This window comes from Lacerta agilis, chromosome W, assembly GCF_009819535.1.
Source record: "Lacerta agilis isolate rLacAgi1 chromosome W, rLacAgi1.pri, whole genome shotgun sequence".
NCBI lineage: Eukaryota > Metazoa > Chordata > Lepidosauria > Squamata > Lacertidae > Lacerta > Lacerta agilis.
The window spans coordinates 2,302,442-2,322,864 of NC_046330.1; the positions used below are offsets into that span (position 1 = coordinate 2,302,442).

The 20,423-nt window shown below is 42.7% G+C and overlaps 1 protein-coding gene across 2 annotated transcripts in view; it reads right to left on the bottom strand.

Moving 5' to 3' along the window:
• Positions 1 to 366: 366 nt before the first annotated feature.
• LOC117039793 (integrator complex subunit 6-like) overlaps positions 367 to 20,423 on the bottom strand; it is a 117,675-nt gene continuing 97,618 nt past the window's right edge. Inside the window, exons 15-17 of one of the 2 annotated variants that reach the window (XM_033136991.1) lie at positions 1,838 to 1,931; positions 900 to 1,527; positions 737 to 799 (exon numbers count right to left, since the gene is read on the bottom strand). In XM_033136991.1, the coding sequence (XP_032992882.1) occupies positions 1,428 to 1,527; positions 1,838 to 1,931 (194 nt within the window). In that variant the 3' untranslated portion in view covers positions 737 to 799; positions 900 to 1,427. Of the gene's footprint in view, positions 800 to 899; positions 1,528 to 1,837; positions 1,932 to 20,423 lie in introns of both variants that reach the window. The other variant, XM_033136992.1, reaches the window with a different exon arrangement.

Below are 20,423 nucleotides of genomic sequence, written 5' to 3' on the forward strand. Positions count from 1 at the left end.
TGTTACAGCAGCTGTAGTTCAGTGCTGTGACTGTGATTTCAAAACAGGTGGGGCCAAGCCAATATAAGGAGGTTCCTATCCTACTGAAGGGGCCCAAACATAAAGTCATTTGCATCACCTCAATCTCCAAGGCACGTGGGAGGAGTCACCCCACTCCTAGCTAAGCACTACCACAGAATGAAAACGGCAATTACAGTAACTGAACACTATACTGTGGAAAGTCAAATAACAACTATCTCAAGAATCAAAGAAAAACACATGGACTAGCTCTTTCTGCATGGAAGAAATACACACTACAAGAGTCAAAATGGTCTTTTGGAGAAAGGAAGGAAGTGGAGAGACAACAATACAGCACTTTTCTCTTCATTGTTTCGGGGGTTTTATTTTTCTGCTTTGTGCTTAACAGGCAAGTGAAATTATACTAGAGATTATTCATCAGCACCTCATTCAGATTAGGCACTTTTTAAGAAATCATAAAATGATTTTTATTATAAACAATTGCAAAACAAATTCTCACAGGTATGTGTATACACACACACACACACACTGATATATCAAATTAAGGATCTGGTAAACAACACTGTCCAAAACAATCTCTTCTCATGTGTACATTCAAAATGTAAACTACATACATACATAGATAGAAGATTTGGGGGTACAGGACAGGACTTGCTTTTTAAAAATAGTTTTCTTTTAAGTGCTTTCAAAGTCAAGTTCCCATGAAGAGTCTCCTCCTCATAAGATGAAAGAGAACTGAAGTTGGGACCTGGGGAGCAGCAGGCACGCACTTTCATAATGTCTGCAGACAAAAGAGAAGAGAGGCTGAGTTGGGTTGCATAGAGGCTACCAGGCAGTAGTCACAGGGCTTTGGACTGCTTTCCCTCTCAAATTCATTTTACCCTGAAAACTTGTTCCTGGGTTGGCTAGCAGTTCTCAGAAACTGTTCTCTGAAAATATGCACTATCACCACAGAGGGCATTTTCACTCTCCTCCTCCTCCTCTTCTTCTTCTTCTTAACGAAGGATTTTTCCAACACAAGTGCAGATAAAGGGTATGCCATTTTTGTTTTATCAGCTTTGACCCGCTGCCTGAAGCAGTGCTTTAAAGTGTCTTAGAACAAAGGTTCAAACGAGTAAATTCTTATCACCTGCAGGACGAGGGTAGCACTGAGTGTTTTTCTTCAGCCCATTGAGCAGATCAGGCCCTCCAAAGTAGGGTAAAGAGGGAGGAAGCCAGATCTCCTGCAGCAAATCCATCAGGGTCACAGCCCATCTTCCATTGAGAGAGGTTTGCAAATGTACAAACTCCAACAGAAAAACTGCTTGGCCACCATACCAGTGGTAGCTGCCACAACGTCCTCGTTCACTCCTCTGCAACATAGCAAACTTATTCTCCTTGGCCTGTGCATTCCTCTTGCTGGGACACTATTATCTACTGTTGACATGATTAACTCTGTTGGGCAGGCCGTTGAACTCTATTTCCTCTAGTATTCTCTCTAAGTGTTGAATTAACACCCGTTTCTTAAACCTAAGAAAAAGAGAGAGGGAGAAGGAGAGCAATTTAATGTGGGTTCTGCACTTGTCTTCAAGTTCCCCCTTTGAAACAAACAGTGGCTGTTGCATTACTATGCAGAATATATGGAGGGACAGGGCTGACACACCTGCCTTTGTGTTTGAAAACAGATAAGGCACATCAATCTACAAATAAAAGGCATATCCCACCATTGAAGGCAGCAGTTTCAAATAACATTTACAATATATGTATGAAAAATACAGGCCACCATCAAAACATGTACACTTATTTGTTCAAACTTGGGGCTTGTCATCGTGATACAAACCTTGCTGCTTCCTTGATAGCAAATTCAATGAAATATTTTTGAATTTCCACAGGGCCTTGAACTTCTTCAAGGAGAGAAAAAATTCTTTTGTAATCTACAATTAAAAAGAAAGAGTGAGATCATTGTAGTGTTGGCAAGGCCATCAGAATCCCCCCTCCTTTCTCTTTGCTTGATTGATTTTAGGCACTGGCCTGCTTTCTCAACTGTCCCACAATGATGTCAGTTAACCATGGTGGAGCCTTTGCCCTTTCCAGATTCTCAGTGTCCTCCTCAAGGTTGTGCCTTTTCTCTACTGGGGTTTAGCTGTTTTGTGCAGGTTCTCATGGGGCTAGTTTGGTGATAAAGAGGCACATCTGCTGCAACAACTCTCCTCTTCTGCTAGTAACAATTTAATAAAATCAGAGTTGGAAGGAACCCTGAATGTCATTTTGTCCAACCCACTGCAATGAAGGAATCTCAAGTAAAGCACCCATAACAGATGGCCATCCAACCTCTGCTTAAAAACCTCCAAGGAAGAAGACTCCACTACCACTCATGGGAGTCTGTTCCACTGTCAAACAGATCTTACTCCTAGAAAGTTCTTCCTGAAGTTTAGTCAGAATCTCCTTGTAACTTGAATCCATTGGTTCGTATCCTAGACTCTGGAGCAGGAGAAAACAAGTTCCAGCATGTCAATAATCTTAAATTGTGGTGCCCAGAACTGGACGCAGTATTCCAGGTGTTGTTTGACCAAGACAAAATAGAGCAGGAGTAATACTTCTGTTGATGCAGCCTAGAATAGTATTAGCTATTTGTTGCTGCATCACACTGTTGACTCATGTTCAGCTGGCGGTCTACTAAGACCCGTTGATCCTTTTCACATGTACAACTGGCATTTATGCAGCTGGTTCTTCCCGCCTATGTGTAGAACCTTACATTTGTCCCTATTAAAGTTCATTTTGTTAGTAAGGGCCTAATTCTCCAACCTGTTAAGGTCATTTTGAATCCCAATGCTGTCTTCTGCAGCATTATCCTGCCCCCCTGCCCCCAGTTTGGTGTCATCTGCAAATTTGATGAGCAGCCCCTCAATTCCTTCATCCAAGTTGTTTATAAAGACACTGAACATTGATTGGGCCCGGGACAGAACCCTGCGGCGCCCCACTTGTCCCTTTCTTCCAGGATGACAAGGAACCATTAGTGAGCAGTTCTTTGGCTTCAGTCAGTCAACCAGCTACAAATCCATCTTGTCCAGCCCACAGCATTCCCCTGATCCACCAAGCTTGTTACTCCATCAAAAAAAAAAAAATCTGTCTGGCATAACTTGTTTTTGAGAAACCCACTGCTTCTAAGCGCTCACAGACCTACTGTTGAATGATCTGTTCTATTACCTTTTCTGGTATCGATGTCAAGCTCACTGGATGGTAGTTACCTAGGTCTTTTTCCCGCTTTTTAAAGATGGGGACAACATAGACAGAGGCTCCAAGATTACACCCGCAAGTTCCTTTAGTACCCTTGGGAGCAGCTCATTAGGCCCTGGAGCACTGAATTCATTTAAAGTAGCCAGGTGTTCCCTTGCCACCTCTTTGTTAGGATTTTCCATTCCACCTTTAGTTGCAGACATGGGATTACTATGTGTCACATGTCTGTTTACATTCAAGCACTGCTTGCTGGAACAAGCGGAACTTCTGTTGTGGTGGTGTTGCTTTTGCTTCACTCTTTTTTTTAAAAAAAATAATTTTTTATTGTTTTATACTAAGTTACTACAAAAAATAAAATATACATTCACATTCATTTTTCAGTTTTGGCTATCATAGCCGTGACTTCCCTCAGACCTTCCACATGGCATTCAGAATTATATCTTAATATTATACTTCTTTAATCTACCGTTGCTTACATTATCATAAATCTCTTACTCACTCTATCTACCATACTTACAATAATATTTCTACACATTAACTACAAAGCTTCTTGAAGTCCTATTAGCGTGTTCAACTGCGAATTGTTAGTCAAATAGTTCGTAAACTTTAACCAGTCTTTGATGAATTTCTGGTCCCGCTGTTCCCGGATTCTGCCCGTCATTTTGTCCAGTTCTGCATATTCCATTAATTTCATTGTCCAATCTTCTTTTGTCGGTATTTCTTCTTGTTTCCACCTTTGTGCTAGCAAAATCCTAGCTGCAGTCACTGCATACTGGAAAAGTTTAACATCCTGTTTTTTAATGTCTGTACCTATAATACCTAGTAAAAAGCTTCAGGTTTTTTAGCAAAATTATATTTCAACATTTTTCTCAACTCATGATATATCATATCCCAGTATGCCCTCACCTTCTTACACTCCCACCACATATGATAAAAGGTACCGACACTTTCCTTACATTTCCAACACTTATTATCAGACTTATACATCTTTGCTAGTTTAACTGGGGTAATATGCCATCTATACATCATTTTTAACATACTTTCTTTTATTGATGTGCATGCCGTAAATTTCATTCCTTCCTTCCAAAGTTTTTCCCAGTCTTCTAACATGATGTTATGTCCAAAGTCTTTTGCCCAATGAATCATCACCGACTTTACTTCTTCATCCTTCACGTTCCATTCCAACAGCATCTTGTACATCTTAGCAAGTACTTTAAAGTCACTATTTAATATTTCAATTTCAAATTTTGATTTAGTCTCGCTAAAACCTGTCTTCTTCATGTCGCTCTTAAACATCTCAGTAATTTGGTGATACTGCAACCAATTATTTACATATTCTTTCACCTCTTCATATGGTTTTAATTTCCATTTAGTGCCGTCATTTTTAAGCAATGTCTCATATGTTGTCCAATTTCGGCTCATATTTGCCTTTTTAAAACTAATTATTTCAATCGGTGATAACCACCATGGTGTTTTCCTTTCCAATAAATTTTTGTATCTGTCCCAAACTTCATACAGAGACGGAAGATGTGGTTTCCAAAACTTCTGTGTACCTTTATCTTTTCTTGCCATAAATATGCATGCCAACCGAATCTATTGTCGTGTCCTTCCAAATCCAACAAATCTGTTTTCTTCAACACTATCCATTCCTTTAACCAACAGACAAGCTGCTTCGTAATACAATTTCAAGTCCGGCAGAGAAAATCCTCCTCTTTCTTTAATGTCAGTTAATAACTTAAATCTTATTTTTTCCCCTGCCAGACAAATCTTGATATTCTTTTTTGCCATTCTTTGAAGACAGCTGTCCCCTTGATTATCGGTATTGTTTGGAATAGAAATAACATTTTCGGTAGCATGCTCATTTTTACTGCTGATATTCTTCCCATCAATGAAAGTTTCATTCTCTCCCACACTTCCAGGTCTCTCTTAATTTTGTTCCATACTACTTCATAATTGTCCTGATACAAAATGATATTTTTTGGTGTTATCCATATTCCTAAATATTTAATTTTTCTTGCCACATTGATTTGTACTTGTTGTTGCAGTTTCTGTGATTCTTCATTGTCCATATTTTTAACCAAAATCTTAGTTTTTTCCTGTTAAGTTTAAATCCTGCGATTTGTCCAAATTCTTCCATCTCCTCCAATACTGCGTTTGAGCTTTCTATTGGTTCTTCCACTGTCAGCACCAAGTCATCGGCATAGGCTTTCACTTTATGTTGTGTTTTGTAATTCAAGGACCCGACTCCCGCATGCAGAAATAAAACACAATGACACAAAACATTTTTGGTTAATGGAAGGAAAAAAGCCACAACTTTTATTGGTTACAGCATGTGAGTGATATTGGCTTAGGCATTGGGTTGAACAAACTACAGTAGACTCCCCCCGCAGAGCGTGGAGCCACTCAAGGGTTAACCGCCCAGGAGGTGGAGCCTGTTGATGCGAGATACAACTGAAAGCTCCACCCCTGAAGTCACCGGGGGTCGTGCCATGGCCCTAGCCACCAACATTGTGTCGGACAATTGGAGGGTTAGGCGATGGCCCAAACCTTGCCCTCCGATACCACACTAAACCCAATGTCTAACCGCCACTCGAGCCCAAAGGGCTCGCCGCCAAATACCATCACAGCTGCAACCAATCCCTTAGGGCCTTGATGATGTCAGACAGCCAGATGTCATTTCCCATATCAGAGAAGTGGACGCCATCCTTCCGAAACAGAGCAGTGTTGCTAAACTTGATGTCAGCGTGCTCATTCACAAGGCCATTTTGGAAACACAACTTGCGTGCCACCACACGGTTCAGCAGCTTTCTGGACTTATCAACTGCTACAGGAGACCGACTTCCCCACCAGACTCTTCTCTTTAGGAGTGAGGACCAGCACATGGTCATATCAGGAAAAGAAAGCGATAGTTCATCTAGGTCCTGCTTTATGTGTAAGGTTAAGTCGAAGCTCTTCCTAAAGGCTCAATCATTTTCACCAAGTTGAATAATCAAGATGTCCAGGGGACCATTATAAGCAGCTTTAGCCTTGAACAAAGGCATTAGCTCCTCCCATCGCATGCCGCGTCTCGATAACCAAGAAACTCGCACGCAGCTAGGTAGGTCCAAGTTGATTCCGATGCCGGATGGCGGAGGTTGCTGCCGCGGCTGCCCTAACAGCAGCTAAAACCCCGTCCCTGCGCCGGCCCTATTGGCTGACTGCTAGGGGCGCGGCACGGCAGCCGGAAAGGTAAGGCAGGTGAGGGTGGGGGCGAGACGCCCCCACGATGATGCAGGAGCCGGCTCCCGACCACAACCCCTCCCCTCCCGGAGGAGGAGAGGCTTTCCCGACTGTTATTCCTTTTATTCTTTCTGATTGCCTTATTGTCTTCAAAAGTACTTCCAGGACCGAGATGAATAATAATGGTGACAGTGGACACCCTTGTCTTGTTCCCTTCGTTATTTCTATATTTTCAGTTAGCGTATTGTTTACAATTATTTTCGCTCTTTGTTGTGAATATATTGCCTTGATACTTCTTATAAATCTTTCACCCATGTCCATTGCTTCAATTTTTTTTATCATAAATTCCCACAAAATGTTGTCAAAGGCCTTTTCTGCATCGACAAAAATCATTGCGGCTTGCTTCTCATTCCTGACGGACAGATATTCGATAATATTTATTATATTTCTTACATTGTCTTTCAACTGTCTGCCTGGTAGGAAGCCCGCCTGATCTTCATGAATCATCTCTTTGAGAATGTTCTTCATTCTACTTGCTAATATACTAGCAAAAATCTTATAGTCATGGTTCAATAGCGAAATCGGCCTATAGTTCTTAATTTGAAGCAAATCTGATTCTGGTTTGGGTATCAGTGAAATGTATGCATCTTTCCATGTATCTGGTATTTCCGCTTTCTCTAAGATGTTATTCATTACTTCTTTGAAGGGTTCAAGTAAGGTGTCTCTAAATTTCTTATGGTATTTTGCCGTAAATCCATCCGGTCCTGGAGCCTTCCCACTTTTCAAATTTCTTATTGCTTTGGCAATATCTTCTTTTTCAATTTTTTCATTTAGTCGGTTTTTCATTTCTGTCGTTATCTTCCGCACCTCTTTTTTGTTTATATATTCCATAATTTTATTTATGTCTTGATTTCCAGCTTTTTTATATAGTTGTCTGTAGTATTTTGTGAAACCTTTCCTTATTTCCGATGGATTTTCAACTTCCTTGTCCTCAATTTGTATTTTGTTTATTGTATTTTGCTCTTTTCTCTTCTTTATCTGCCATGCCAGCCATTTTCCTGGTTTATTTGCATGTTCGAAATTCCTTTGTTTCATCCACTTGATTTTCCATTCCACTTCTTGATTGACAATCAGTGCAAACTGGCTTTGCAGAATCTTAATATTTTGGTTTGCTTTTGCATCATTTGGTTTTGTTGCGAGTCTCTTCTCATTTTCCATAATTTGCTTAAGTATTTCTTCTTTTTTCTTTTCTCTAATCTTCCTCTTGATACTGTTTTGTTGTATAAAGAAACCTCGCATCACCGCCTTGGACGCATCCCAAACTATGCTTTCTTTTGTTTCCTTATTCCTGTTTATCTCAAAGTAGTCCGTTAATTTTTTCCTTGCTTTTTCCTCCAATTCTTGATCATCTAATAAATTTTCGTTGAGTCTCCATCTGAATGACTTTTCTTCCATTCTTTTTATTTCGCAAAATATTGGGTTATGATCAGAAAATGTTCTCGGTTGTATTTCAATTTTTTCAATTCTTGGAGCCATCTCGCTGGAAATCATGACATAATCTATTCTTGCTGTTGATTGGTTTGGTTCCGAAAAATGAGTGAACTGTTTTTCTAATGGGTGTCTCAGTCTCCAAATGTCTATTAAATTACAGTTTTTAACCAATGAGAAGAAGGTCTTAGGTAGTTTACCTTCTTTTGATTCCATCTTCTTCCTCCTTCTACCCATTTCCAATGAGATCACTCCATTCATATCTCCTAAGATTATAATTTTTTGATCCAGGTATTCATAAAGTTTTTCTTCCAATTCCTTCTAAAATTCTGATTTGTTACCATTTGGTGCGTAGATTCCGACAATTACAAACTTCTCGCCTTGTGTCGTGACTTGTACTGCAATTATTCTTCCTTCCTCATCCTTAAACAGCTGTTTTGCCTCTAGATGTTGTTTTACATATAAGATGACTCCTCTCTTCTTTGTTTTGTCTGAAGATATAAATTCATTAACCAATTTATTTTTAACCAAAATCCTTCTGTGTTTCCTGGCTACGTGTGTTTCTTGCAAGCAGATTATATCCAAATTCTTTTTTTGCAAAGGATGCTCAATCCTACTTTGTTTGGCTTTCTGGTTAATTCCGTTCATGTTCCAGGACAACACACGTATAGCCATCTTGGGTCTCTTTTGTTTCTTTTGGTCTTTTACTCTTCTTCTTCTTCTTTATTAATAATATTCTCCTCCTCTCCTTCCTCCCCCTGTATTGGGGCAGCACACGCTCCTTCCAATGGCTCTTCTTCCTTTTCTTCCTTTTCGAACTCTTTATATCTTCTGAGGAATTTTGTAACTTCAGGCATCCCTTTCAATTTATGTTTCTTATCTTTGTAAAAAAAAGGAAACCCCTTCTGGGAATTCCCACTTGAAGTCGATCTTCTTCCGCAGCATCCGTGTCAGAGGTTGATATGGCATCCTCTTTTTTAGCAAGTGAAGTGAGATGTCTTTAAATACGATTATCATTGTGTTGTCAATATACAGTTTCTTCTCTCTGTTTTTCATCAGAATCATCTCTTGTTATTTTATCCTTAAATATTATCAAGCAATCTCCTGGGAATCTCTTCCCTTTTTTGTTTTTATTCTTAATTCTAAAGACATTCACCACATTCACAGCCAGTTCTTCTTTTTCCATTCCCAGCCACTGTGCCAATTCCGTAATAATTTTCGCACCGATATTTTCTCCTTGTGCGGGGGTCGGTAACCCGCGGCTCTCTGACACCCTTGCAGCGGCTCTGGCCCGCCTGAGCTGCGCCCGCCCGCCCGCGCCGCGCTTGTGGCCCACCTGCGCCAGCCCACTTCTCCAGCTGGCCGGCGGCGACCCGCCCTCCAGCTGGCAGGAGGCTGCTGCTGTGCCTCGTTTCTGCCAGCGCAGGCGCAGCAGCAGGCAGCAGCAGTTTCCCTCCTTGGCGCATGTCCAGGAGGTGGTTGGCTGCTGCTGCCGCCGTGGAGCTGCTGCGGGCTGGTGGATTCAACGAGGCGACGACTCGACGAGGTAAGATCTTTGCGAGACACCTCGCCTGCCCGGGGGGCGGAGGAGCCGCGGGAGGAGCGGCGCAATGGGCCCGTCGGCGCTCCGGGCCAGGAAGCAAGAGCGTGAAGTTGATCAGCTGGAGTTGTGACTTCTTGCGGATGGTTCGAGTCCTGGCTGGTTTCCTTCCTCCTCTCTTCCCAACCCCCTCCTCAAGCCCCATCGCTGCCCCCTCTGTGGATCTTTCCCTCGCTGGATCGTTTTCGATCTGGCAAGCGGAGACCGGATCTCTCTCAATTAGCCGCACCGGGCGCCCCCCCTTCCCTGAACACGCACGCTGCCACTCGCACGTTGATCGGAAGTGGAGTTGGAGATTTCTCTTTCCCCACCTCCCCTTTGGGAAAGATGCGCAGGACCTTGACGCTCCCCCCTTCTCTTTCAGGGGGTGCATCTCTGGGGGCTTGAATCATACAGTGTTTTTCAACCACTGTTCCGCGGCACACTAAAAAATGTCAAATTTCCGCGGCGAGCGGGTTCCGTCGGGGCGCCATTTAGCCTCTCTGGGGCATCGCCCTCCTCCGGCCAGCAGCGCGTCCATCCGTCCAGAGGGCCGAATGGCTTCTCTCTGCCTCGCCGGCCAGCGCGCCGGGGGACTCTTTCTTCTTCACCCCCCTCCCCGCTTCGGGCTGCGCAGGGACACAGTGTGAAAAGACACACAAAAGGGAGGAGAGGGCTGTGGCTGCGGCCAGGGTCCGGCAGGACAGGCGAGGGGGAGGAGGCGGGGCGCGAGGGGCTCCCCGGCCCTACTTTCGGTGCCTCTTCATTGGCCTTTGGCTGGACCCGGGCGGCGGGGGGAGCCAGCCCTCCGTCCCCTCCCCCGCGCAGGCACCTGAGGTCAGCCTCACCAAGCGCCTGCCTGAGAGGAGGAGCAGGGGGCGCTGGAGCCAGCGCGGGGGGAGGAGGCTGCCAGCGGGTTCTCCCGGGGGATCCCCTCGCTGCCTCTACACCGGTGCGGCTGTGGGGAGGACGGGGGTGTTGTAATTCCCATTCCACCTTAACAACAGACTGAGGATGGGAGCTTATCACATGTCTGTATAGTGTTCCAGTGTGCTGCTGGGAACTTCCGTTCCTCAGTCTGTACTTTCTCTTTCGTTTTCCGAACATGGAGGTGACTGCACGTATGCTTTCTTTTGTCCTCATGTTCGCCTAATAAATGCTTAACTATAATGCTCATACCAGCCTCTGTGGTGCATCTTCTGCTGCTAAGTGAACAGAAAGAGTGCCTGGCTTTCTGAAGCTAGGTCTCTGGTTTCTGCTGCTATTCCAGGGCTTTGAAGTTCGACCGGCAGTTCGGCCGGGGGTGTTTGGGCCAGCAGGGAGCATGCCCGTTGTTCCCGTTTCCCTGGACAATTTACAACAGGGGGCCCGGTGGGAACAGGCAGCGCTCCTTGATGCGCGCCCTCCTGAACGGGCTTCTCGCCCCGAGGATTCTGTGCAGCGCTGCCCGGCCCGACAGGGCTGCATAGAAGAGCTTCCAGCGCCAGGAGCAGCTGGGCAGAGGGGCTTCCCGCCGGCCATGGCGAAGCGCCTCGCAGCCCGTGCAATAAGGGAACAAGATCCCCCAAGAGCCAGTGGCCTGTTGCAACCTGAGCGCAGGGAGAAGGCCTGTCTCTCCCGGGGCTGCGGACCCCCCGGCCCCCAACATCTCGCTCGCTGCGCTGCTCCTGCCCGAAGTAGACCGTCAAGTGCGTGGGGGGGGTTGCTGAGGGACCCCAAGGAGAGCTTCGTGGGGGCTGCCGGGGTCCCAGAGTAGAAGAAAGGTGGCAGATAAAGGGCAAAACATGCCCCTCCAAGCACTATTAACCCGTTGTTGCCTTCCTATTTGTCGTCTATTAAAATGATGGCTTGGGGCAGGGCAATATGTATTTGAAGAGCCTGCCAAACTCAGCTTTCTTTTCTACTTATCTATTTATGGCTGTCCTCCTAGCTCTGTTTTTGATGAATTGCTGCTATAACTGGAGACCTTGTTGAAGCTATGCAAGGTATGACAAGCAGCACTTAGGGCTGATAAAGATCTCTCAGCATCAGTGCTGTGTGTGGCCAGCATAAAACTCATTGGCATTCTTTTGTAGCAAATATTCAACTCTTTCATTTCCTCTTGTTTAATTCCATAAGAAAACTGGGCTGCTGGATCAGACCAAAGGTCTGCCCCCCTCCTGCATCCTGTTCTCACAGTAGCCCAATGGGAATAAGCTTGAAAGCAGGGCATGTGCTCCCAACATGCTGCCTCCTATGTGAGGTAGATGTGTTTATTTGATTCCTATTCAAGAGAATTACTTTATATATAGTCAATATAGGCACAGAGTTAATTTTTTTAACATTTTCTAATGGTGGTGTGCCTCGTGATTTTTTTACCTGTGCCTGTGAAAACCGGGTGATTTCCTGAATTTGGGGAAGGGGGTGGCGAAGCCAGCGAAGAGGCCTGTCGCTGCATTTATCGATCATCAGCAGGAAGTGGCGGCTTGTGGAAAAGCCCCGAATCCAAGAGAAAGTTTTCTTTTCGATGCCAGGCTTGTCAGTTTCTCCAGCAGGCAGAGGAGGAGGGCATAGCAACATGTCTCTTGTTCTAAAGTTGTTTTGTAGGGTTTTTTGGGTGGTGATGGGAAGCTCCCAAGGTTTACAGAAGTACAGAAAAGGGGGGGTGTAAATAGTGTTTTAAATGTCGCAATGGTTTTGCCGTGGCTCCCAGTTTTTTTTTTTCCTTCGGAAACGGGTCCAAGTGGCTCTTTTTGTCTTAAAGGTTGCAGACCCCTGTCCTTGTGTCTCTGGGATGGATCTTAATCTTAGATTAGTCTCTCTCTGTTTCATCTCTTGCATAGCAATCAAATCCCGCATCTCCTCTTGTGCTTTGTTGATTTCTGACATTTCACTGCTTAATTTTTCATCTTCTTTCCTCAGATCTCTAACTTCTTTTTGTACACGTTTTACTCCTTCTTCATTCTTTTTAGTTCTTTTATCTATTTCTTGAACCTGTGTTTTCAGTTCCTTGGCTGTCTGGTCCCACTTCTGTTCCATCTGATCCAGTTTGCCCTCCATAGCTTTTTCACTCTCTTTTATTTCTTTTATATCCTTCTTGAGTTCTGAGAGCATCTTTATTATTTCTTTGGAGTTTTCTTGTTTGGATCCTCTTCTATCTCCTGGTGTAGCTCCTGTTTCTGTTGCCTTTTTCTTATCCGTTTTGCTTTCACCTCTTCTTTTTTCCTTCCCTGCAATATTTATTCAAATCTTCCAAATTACAGTAATTCTTATCTGTCAATTTCAATTACTCTAAATCCTGCAATATTATTAATCACACATTCAATGATAAAAACATAAAAATCACAGTCTCTTTCCAGTTCATTCACTTTACCACAGTCAGTTTACCTCTAGTGCAATCTTATTTTAACTCAGTTCTGTCCCTTAATTCATCAGACCCAGTCTTTGCCACTTGTTTGGCTAATCCAATATCGCAAACTCCAAGGATAAGTTATTTCCAAGTCAAGTCACCCACCATACAAAGTAAAAAGGTCTCCAAATTAATCCTCAAATTGAAAACAGAAGGGTATTCATACAGCTTCTGCCACTTGCATGGCTAATCCATTTTTTTTTAAGGAATCAGGAGCAGGGCAGGGAGAGCTGCTCTTCAAGGGGAGACAGCTCACAAAGCTATAGGGAACCCAAGCTCCTTTTGCATATGGACTCCTCCTCCTCCTCATCCAGCTTATCACAGGAATTGTCTCCAAACGAGGGGACGGAGCAAGGGCTCTGTGACACCCAGCACCACCAGCCAGACAAGATCGGACAGAAGCCCACAGCTTCCGACACAGGCACAGTGCAGGGGGGCTAGAGGACCCAGGAGACGCTGTTTCAGGGTGCCGAAAATCTGGTGTTGGGTGGGTAGCCGAAGGAATGTACTTCCGGATTCTGATAGTGATGAACGGTCATGTTTTTGACTAGCTCTGCTTGTAAATAGCTATGCTTAATAAATAGCTTCAGTTTTTCAAGAGAGACTTTGTTGTTACTCATGAGCAGCACCTGGGAAGATCCTGACAGTTATTCATAATGTTTTTAAGGGGAATCGATAATATATCTTCTAAACTTTTATAATAATTGGCTGAAAGGCCATCCAGACCTGATTTTCCGCTTTTGGAGTCTTTAATAGCCTTTTGGATTTCAAACATTGAAACTGGGCCATTCAATCTTTCCCTTTGCTCACTAGAGATTTTCAATACATTAGTTTGCTCTAAGTAATATTTTACATCTTCAACTGTTTCACTTCCTTCTTTATACAATTCTTTATAGAAATCCACAAATCTTTTTTCGATTACTTTGGGGTTAACTATGGTTTGGTCATCTATTTTAATTTTATTGACTATCCTTTCAGATTATTTTTTCTTTAGCTGCCACGCTATTAGTTTTCCCGGCTTATTAGCATATTCAAAGTTTCTCTGTCTCATGAATCTTAATTTCCATTCTAGTTCCTCACAGATTATCATAGAATATTGTGACTAATATTTTAATATTTCTTTTAAATTCTTCATTATCTGGTTTTTGGTATAGCTCTGTTTCATTTTTCCTAATTTCTTCTACCAGTTCTTGCATTTTCTTCTCCTTCTGCTTCCTTTGAATTGCGTTTTGCTGTATAAAAAAACCCCCTAAGGAGTGCCTTCCTGGCATCCCATATGGTGTTTAAATCCACATCATCCTTTAAATTAAGCTCAAAATATTCTTTTAGTGTGTTTCTAGCATTTTTTCATCTTTTAATAACCTCTCGTTTAGCCTCCATTTTGTTATTTTCTTCCTTTCCCCCTTCAACCAGACCAGTACCGCATTGTGATCAGTTATTGTTTTTGGTTGGATGTCTGTTTTAAAAAATTTTGAGGTTAAATTATTTGACAGCCAGATAGTGTCTATTCTTCCAGCTGTATTATTGGGGTAGGAAAAGTAGGTTAATTCTTTCTTATCTTAAATGGATTTTGGCTTCTCCAAGCATCCTCTATATTCAGCAGTTCTGTTACTGAGAAAAAAGTTTCATCTGCTTCTTTTTAGAAACCTTTTGGGTTCTATCCCACTCCGGGGCCGCCACCCCGTTCTGATCCCCCATTAATATAATCTTTTCTCCCACGTACTCTGTTAATATTCCTTCCAGGGATTGATATAATTCGCTCTTCTTCTCATTTGGGGCATAGATACCAATAACTATTATATTTTCTCCCTGAACAGTTATCTTAATCACTACTATTCTCCCTTCTGTGTCCTTAAAAATCATTTTAGGCTCCAAATAGGGTTTAGCGTAAATTACAACTCCTCTTTTCTTATTTTTGTCCGGAGATACAAATTCCATTCCCAGCTTTTTATTAGACAAAATTCTTATGTGTTGTTGTGCAATATGAGTTTCTTGTAGACATATTAGATCAAGTTTTTGTTTATACAATATATGTTCCACCTTATTTCTTTTAAGTTTCTCATTTAAATTGTTGACATTCCAGGTTATGGTTTTTAATTCCATTATTTGCTTTATTTATCTAACTCTCAATAGGTCTGAGTTGACATTAAAAATACAGTAACACTCAATAGAATTGTACAGTTTTAATTTCCCTCGCAACCAAATTCCTATCCTTCCTCTCCCTCTGATAAATTTCCTAAGTTCTCTGCTCCTCTGCCCAGCTGTTTTCCCCCTCCCAGTTCTTCTTTATACGTTCTTCGAAATTTATCTGCTTCATCCCATGTTGTAAACATTCTTCTTTTCCCTTTAAAATAAAAAGAGATCCCCTCTGGGAATTCCCATCTATGTACAATTGATTTTTCTCTCAAAGCCTCTACCAGCGGCTTGTATTTGTCTCTTTTTCTTAGCAATATTGATGGAATGATTTTGTGTATGATAATATCTGTCCCCATAATTCTAAATTTTTTCTTACTACAGGCTTGTAAGATCTTATCTCTCATTTCCATACTTACAAAGGTTACAAGAAAATCGCCTGGCCAGTTATTCTTTCTCGCATAGCTAGATCTAATTCTAATTTTGGGTCATCTCTTGTTCTTCAATTTCGAGCCATTTTGCTAATTCCGGAATTACTTTCTTTTTTTTTTTTAATAAAGAATTTATTGTTTTTTTCAAAACAAAGAACAACATAACACATATATCAACATAAACCCAAACCCAAACCCAACAATCAGACCACAATAAAACAAATACAAATACACCAACAATTCTTTTTCTTGTTTACATATAAAAAAAACTTTTCTTGTTCGAATCATTGTTAAAAGACTTCCCCCGTTTTCTCTCCTTCAGTTCCAATTCCAATTTTACTTTAATAACTTCTCATCTCTGAAATTAAATCATTTAAAAATCAAAACTAAACATACTCCTTAAAATCTTGTTTTTAATTCACAATGATCTATCACTCGTTAACTTAAATCCAATCTAATCCAAGTCTCACTTCATGATAATTAATAAAACAACTTCATAACACAACATATTACTTCTTATATCTAATCATATCAAACATCTTCTTTCACTTAGACTGCTGCTGATAAAAAAAATTCAAATATCTCTTCTCTAGTTCAAAAAGCTTAAAATCCTAACACACCGGCTTCAGGGTACATAACAAACCATAATAAACCATCCTAATTTTATCCTTAATACATTACACCCTATCCCTTTTCTATCCATTTTCTTTCGCCATTTCGGGGTCTCCCCCCAAGCGTTCCTCCATCTTACACCAATACCATTTTCCAGAATGTCCTCTTTTCTTGTAAGTCCACAGTTCCAGACGAAGTCTACAACAGTCCTTGCAGGTAGCATCAGGGTATACAAATCATCACTTTCCAGCATCTCCGGTTCGCAATTCCATTCCTCTTCTAATTGTAGATAAATAAGTCTTTTCCCCATCATTCCTGGACTCTCACCCCAGAAATTGGATATAAAAAATCTTCTCATCCTGGGTCTGCCACCCCAGCAGGACTTTTCATTTTCTCGGAGTTGCAAAGCCATCATATTTTGTTCTTCGATAATTCCCTTCAGCTCTCTGCCAAGGTTTCCTTCCAATTTAACCATGTTCTGAATAGTCTTTCCTGTGGGATATAACTTTTCTGCAACATCCTGGTTCAGCAAAATTAATTTCTGGTTTAGCAGTTCTAATTTCAGAAGAATAATCCTTTGTTCGTGAGTCAGTCCAGAGTCTAAAACCAGTTTGAAAACGAAACCTAACATGGTAGAAGTGGGCATAGAGTATCAGGTTTCAGTGTTTTTCCATCTCAGTCACAGTACTTTTCCATCTCATTCACAAGTCTCCGCAGCCATTTTCCCTGGAGTCAGGGCAAAAAGATTACAGTCTATCCATTTTAAAAAGAAATATCCACCACCAGGTTGCTCCCCCAAAAGGGATCTAATCAGTCTCACTTGTCAAAAGTCAAAACATTGTATCCATCGCTGTAGCAGCAGCCACCATCAAAACAGTTACATTCTTTACACCGAAGGGAGAAAAACAGGCTTCCTTTCCGTCGTGTCTCCCGGAGTGGCAAATGTCAAAGATAAGCTCAGTTGTTCAAATACTCACGGCCAACGGGCTTCATTTTTTTTCTTTTACCAGGTAGAACGATATCGCTCACCGTGAGCGGCGGCCGCCGCTTCGCCGGTCCAGTTGGGGCATGTCTCCTCAGCCCGGCTCCATGGTCCCTTCACCCCCACTCCCCCTTTACAGGGGGAACGGGGGAAGGGTTCGGAGCCATAGCGGGCTCGCCGGAGAGCCCAAGCCGCGGGACGCTCGACCTGCGGCTCAACGGAGCCCCGCTTTGCGGTAGCGGGGCTCCTACCCCCAGGCCAGCCTGGGTCGCCTCGCTGCCGAAGCGACCCACGACCGCCCGCAATGGCGTCCTCGCCGGAAGTCAATTCCGGAATTACTTTCTGTTCTAACTGTTCATTTGCCTCTTCTGGGATCACTCTAAATCTCAAGGTTTTTTTCCCCTTCTATGCCTCTCGATTATTGATATCGCATCTAGAACTGCCTCATGAGTTTCCTTCATCTCCGATATTTCCTTCCAGTAGCACCTTAGAGACCAACTGAGTTTGTTCTTGGTATGAGCTTTCGTGTGCATGCACACTTCTTCAGATGCACACGAAAGCTCATACCAAGAACAAACTCAGTTGGTCTCTAAGGTGCTACTGGAAAGAATTTCCTATTTTGTTTCGACTATGGCAGACCAACACGGCTACCCACCTGTATCTGATATTTCCGTCTTCATCTTATCTGCCTCTATCTTCCATTCCTTATTGTTATTCTGAACCTCTCTTACCCCTTCCTCCAATCAAATTGTTTTTCCCTTTCAGCTCTTGCACTGTTTTTGTCATCTCCATGTTCTTAACCGCTAACTTATTCAATTTCCCTGTAATCTCAGTCACCATCTTTGCATTCTCATCTATTTTCAGTCCCATTCCATTAAGCTTTTGAGCAATAGTCTTAAGTGTTTTCATTCATTTCTCTTTTCATTTCTAAAATGTCTCTCTTCAGTCCCAAGATCAGATCTTTCATGTCCATATTGGAGTCTGGTTCAGGGGTTGAATTTCTTCTATTAGTGTTTATAGCCGTGCCTGACGTTGAGATTACAGTTTTCTTATTAACGTTAGACATACCCTCCTAATTCCAACTATACCCATGTATTTGGTAGTTTCCACAAAACAACGACTTTATATCTCAACCGTGGAGCAAAAGGGTGTGGAAAACCAGCAAAAGGAAAAAAGGGGGGGAGAGAAAGGGGGAAGGGAGAAGATAACAAAACCACATAAAACAATACAAGTATACCCTGTTCAACAAAGTTCGACAGTCGGAAAATTTCAAATAACGACCAACCTCTAAACGTCACTGATTATCTGACCTGTATCTTTAAGACCGATTTGACACAGATACAATAATTATTATTAAATACATAGAGAGACAAAAAAATATTTATTTCCCCAAAAGGTAAAAGGAGAAGACAGAAAGAATGTAAATTATAAAAGGGTAGAGGGGGAAAAAAATCCCCTTTTGATCACCAGATGTCAGCACTGTATCACTTTTAGTTCTCGCGAGGAAGTGTTGTTCAGTTGTTCAGTCGTGTCCGACTCTTCGTGACCCCATGGACCAGAGCACGCCAGGCACGCCTATCTTTCACTGCCTCCCGCAGTTTGGCCAAACTCATGCTAGTTGCTTCGAGAACACTGTCCAACCATCTCATGGCAGGGGGTTGGACTGGATGGCCCTTGTGGTCTCTTCCAACTCTATGATTCTATGATTCATCCTCTGTCGTCCCCTTCTCCTTGTGCCCTCCATCTTTCCCAACGTCAGGGTCTTTTCTAGGGAGTCTTCTCTTCTCATGAGGTGGCCAAAGTACTGGAGCCTCAACTTCAGGATCTGTCCTTCCAGTGAGCACTCAGGGCTGATTTCGTTAAGGATGGATAAGTTGGATCTTTTTGCAGTGCATGGGACTCTCAAGAGTCTCCTCCAGCACCATAATTCAAAAGCATCAATTCTTCGGCGATCAGTCTTCTTTATGGTCCAGCTCTCACTTCTGTACAATACTACTGGGAAAACCATAGCTTTAACTATACTGCAAGGTGATGCCTCTGCTTTTTAAGATGCTGTCTAGGTTTGTCATTGCTTTCCTCCCAAGAAGCAGGCGTCTTTTAATTTCATGACTGCTGTCACCATCTGCAGTGATCATGGAGCCCAATACAGTAAAATCTCTCACTGCCTCCATTTCTTCCCCTTCTATTTGCCAGGAGGTGATGGGACCAGTGACCATGATCTTGGTTTTTTTGATGTTGAGCTTCAGACTGTATTTTGTGCTCTCTTCTTTCACCCTCATTAAAAGGTTCTTTAATTCCTCCTCTCTTTCTGCCATTAAGGATGTGTCATCAGCATATCTGAGGTTGTTGATATTTCAACAAGGAAGTAATCCTCCACAATGTCCTCCAGAAAGGGCAAAGTTTGTAACAATGACTCAGCAAGCCGTTTTAATCTCCTCCTCCTGTCTCCTCTACCATGTTCTACCTTCGAGACGCAATCTAGAAAATCTTTTTTCACAGTCTGAAGATGCAACCACAGTCAATCTTAGCGCCACTGGTGGTTCCTTACACCACTAGTGGGTTCGTACAGCAATCATGGGAGTTCTATCTCACCCAATCTATTCATTTCCTTTCTCCATCAGCCACCAGTCTCAAACGCAGTCTCAAACGCTGGGTTTTGGACAGGGACACTGTTTTACCGAGTGTTTTCTACACTTTCCATTGTCCTCCCAAGTTTTGAATTGGAAGTATGTTTCTGATTTACGATAATAAATCTGTAGTTTGCTAGTATGTCTCCACAAGCCTCAAGCCTCTTTTTGTTGTGCAGTTTGATCTGCTAAGTAAAGTGTGCCCATGTCAGCAGACTTGGGTCACTGATTTATGTCGCACCAGAGGTTGAGGGATCTTCGCAGTGTGACGGCTGGAGGGAACGATCCAGCTGGGGGCTAGTCAGCTGGTCGTTCAACCCCCGGATGCCAAAACTCTTTTCCTATGTGGGGCTGCAATTTCCTCCTCTCTCCTTTGTAACAGCACCCACCACATTAACACTGAAAGTAATTTTCATGAAAATTGGAAAAATTACTTTCTCCATTTAGAATCATAGAGTTGGAAGAGACCACAAGGGCCATCCAGTCCAACCCCCTGCCAAGCAGGAAACACCATCAAAGCATTCCTGACAGATGGCTGTCAATCCTCTGCTTAAAGACCTCCAAAGAAGGAGACTCCACCACAGTCCTTGGCAGCAAATTCCACTGTCGAACAGGTCTTACTGTCAGGAAGTTCTTCCTAATGTTTAGGTGGAATCTTCTTTCTTGTAGTTTGAATCCATTGCTCCGTGTCCGCTTCTCTGGAGCAGCAGAAAACAACCTTTCTCCCTCC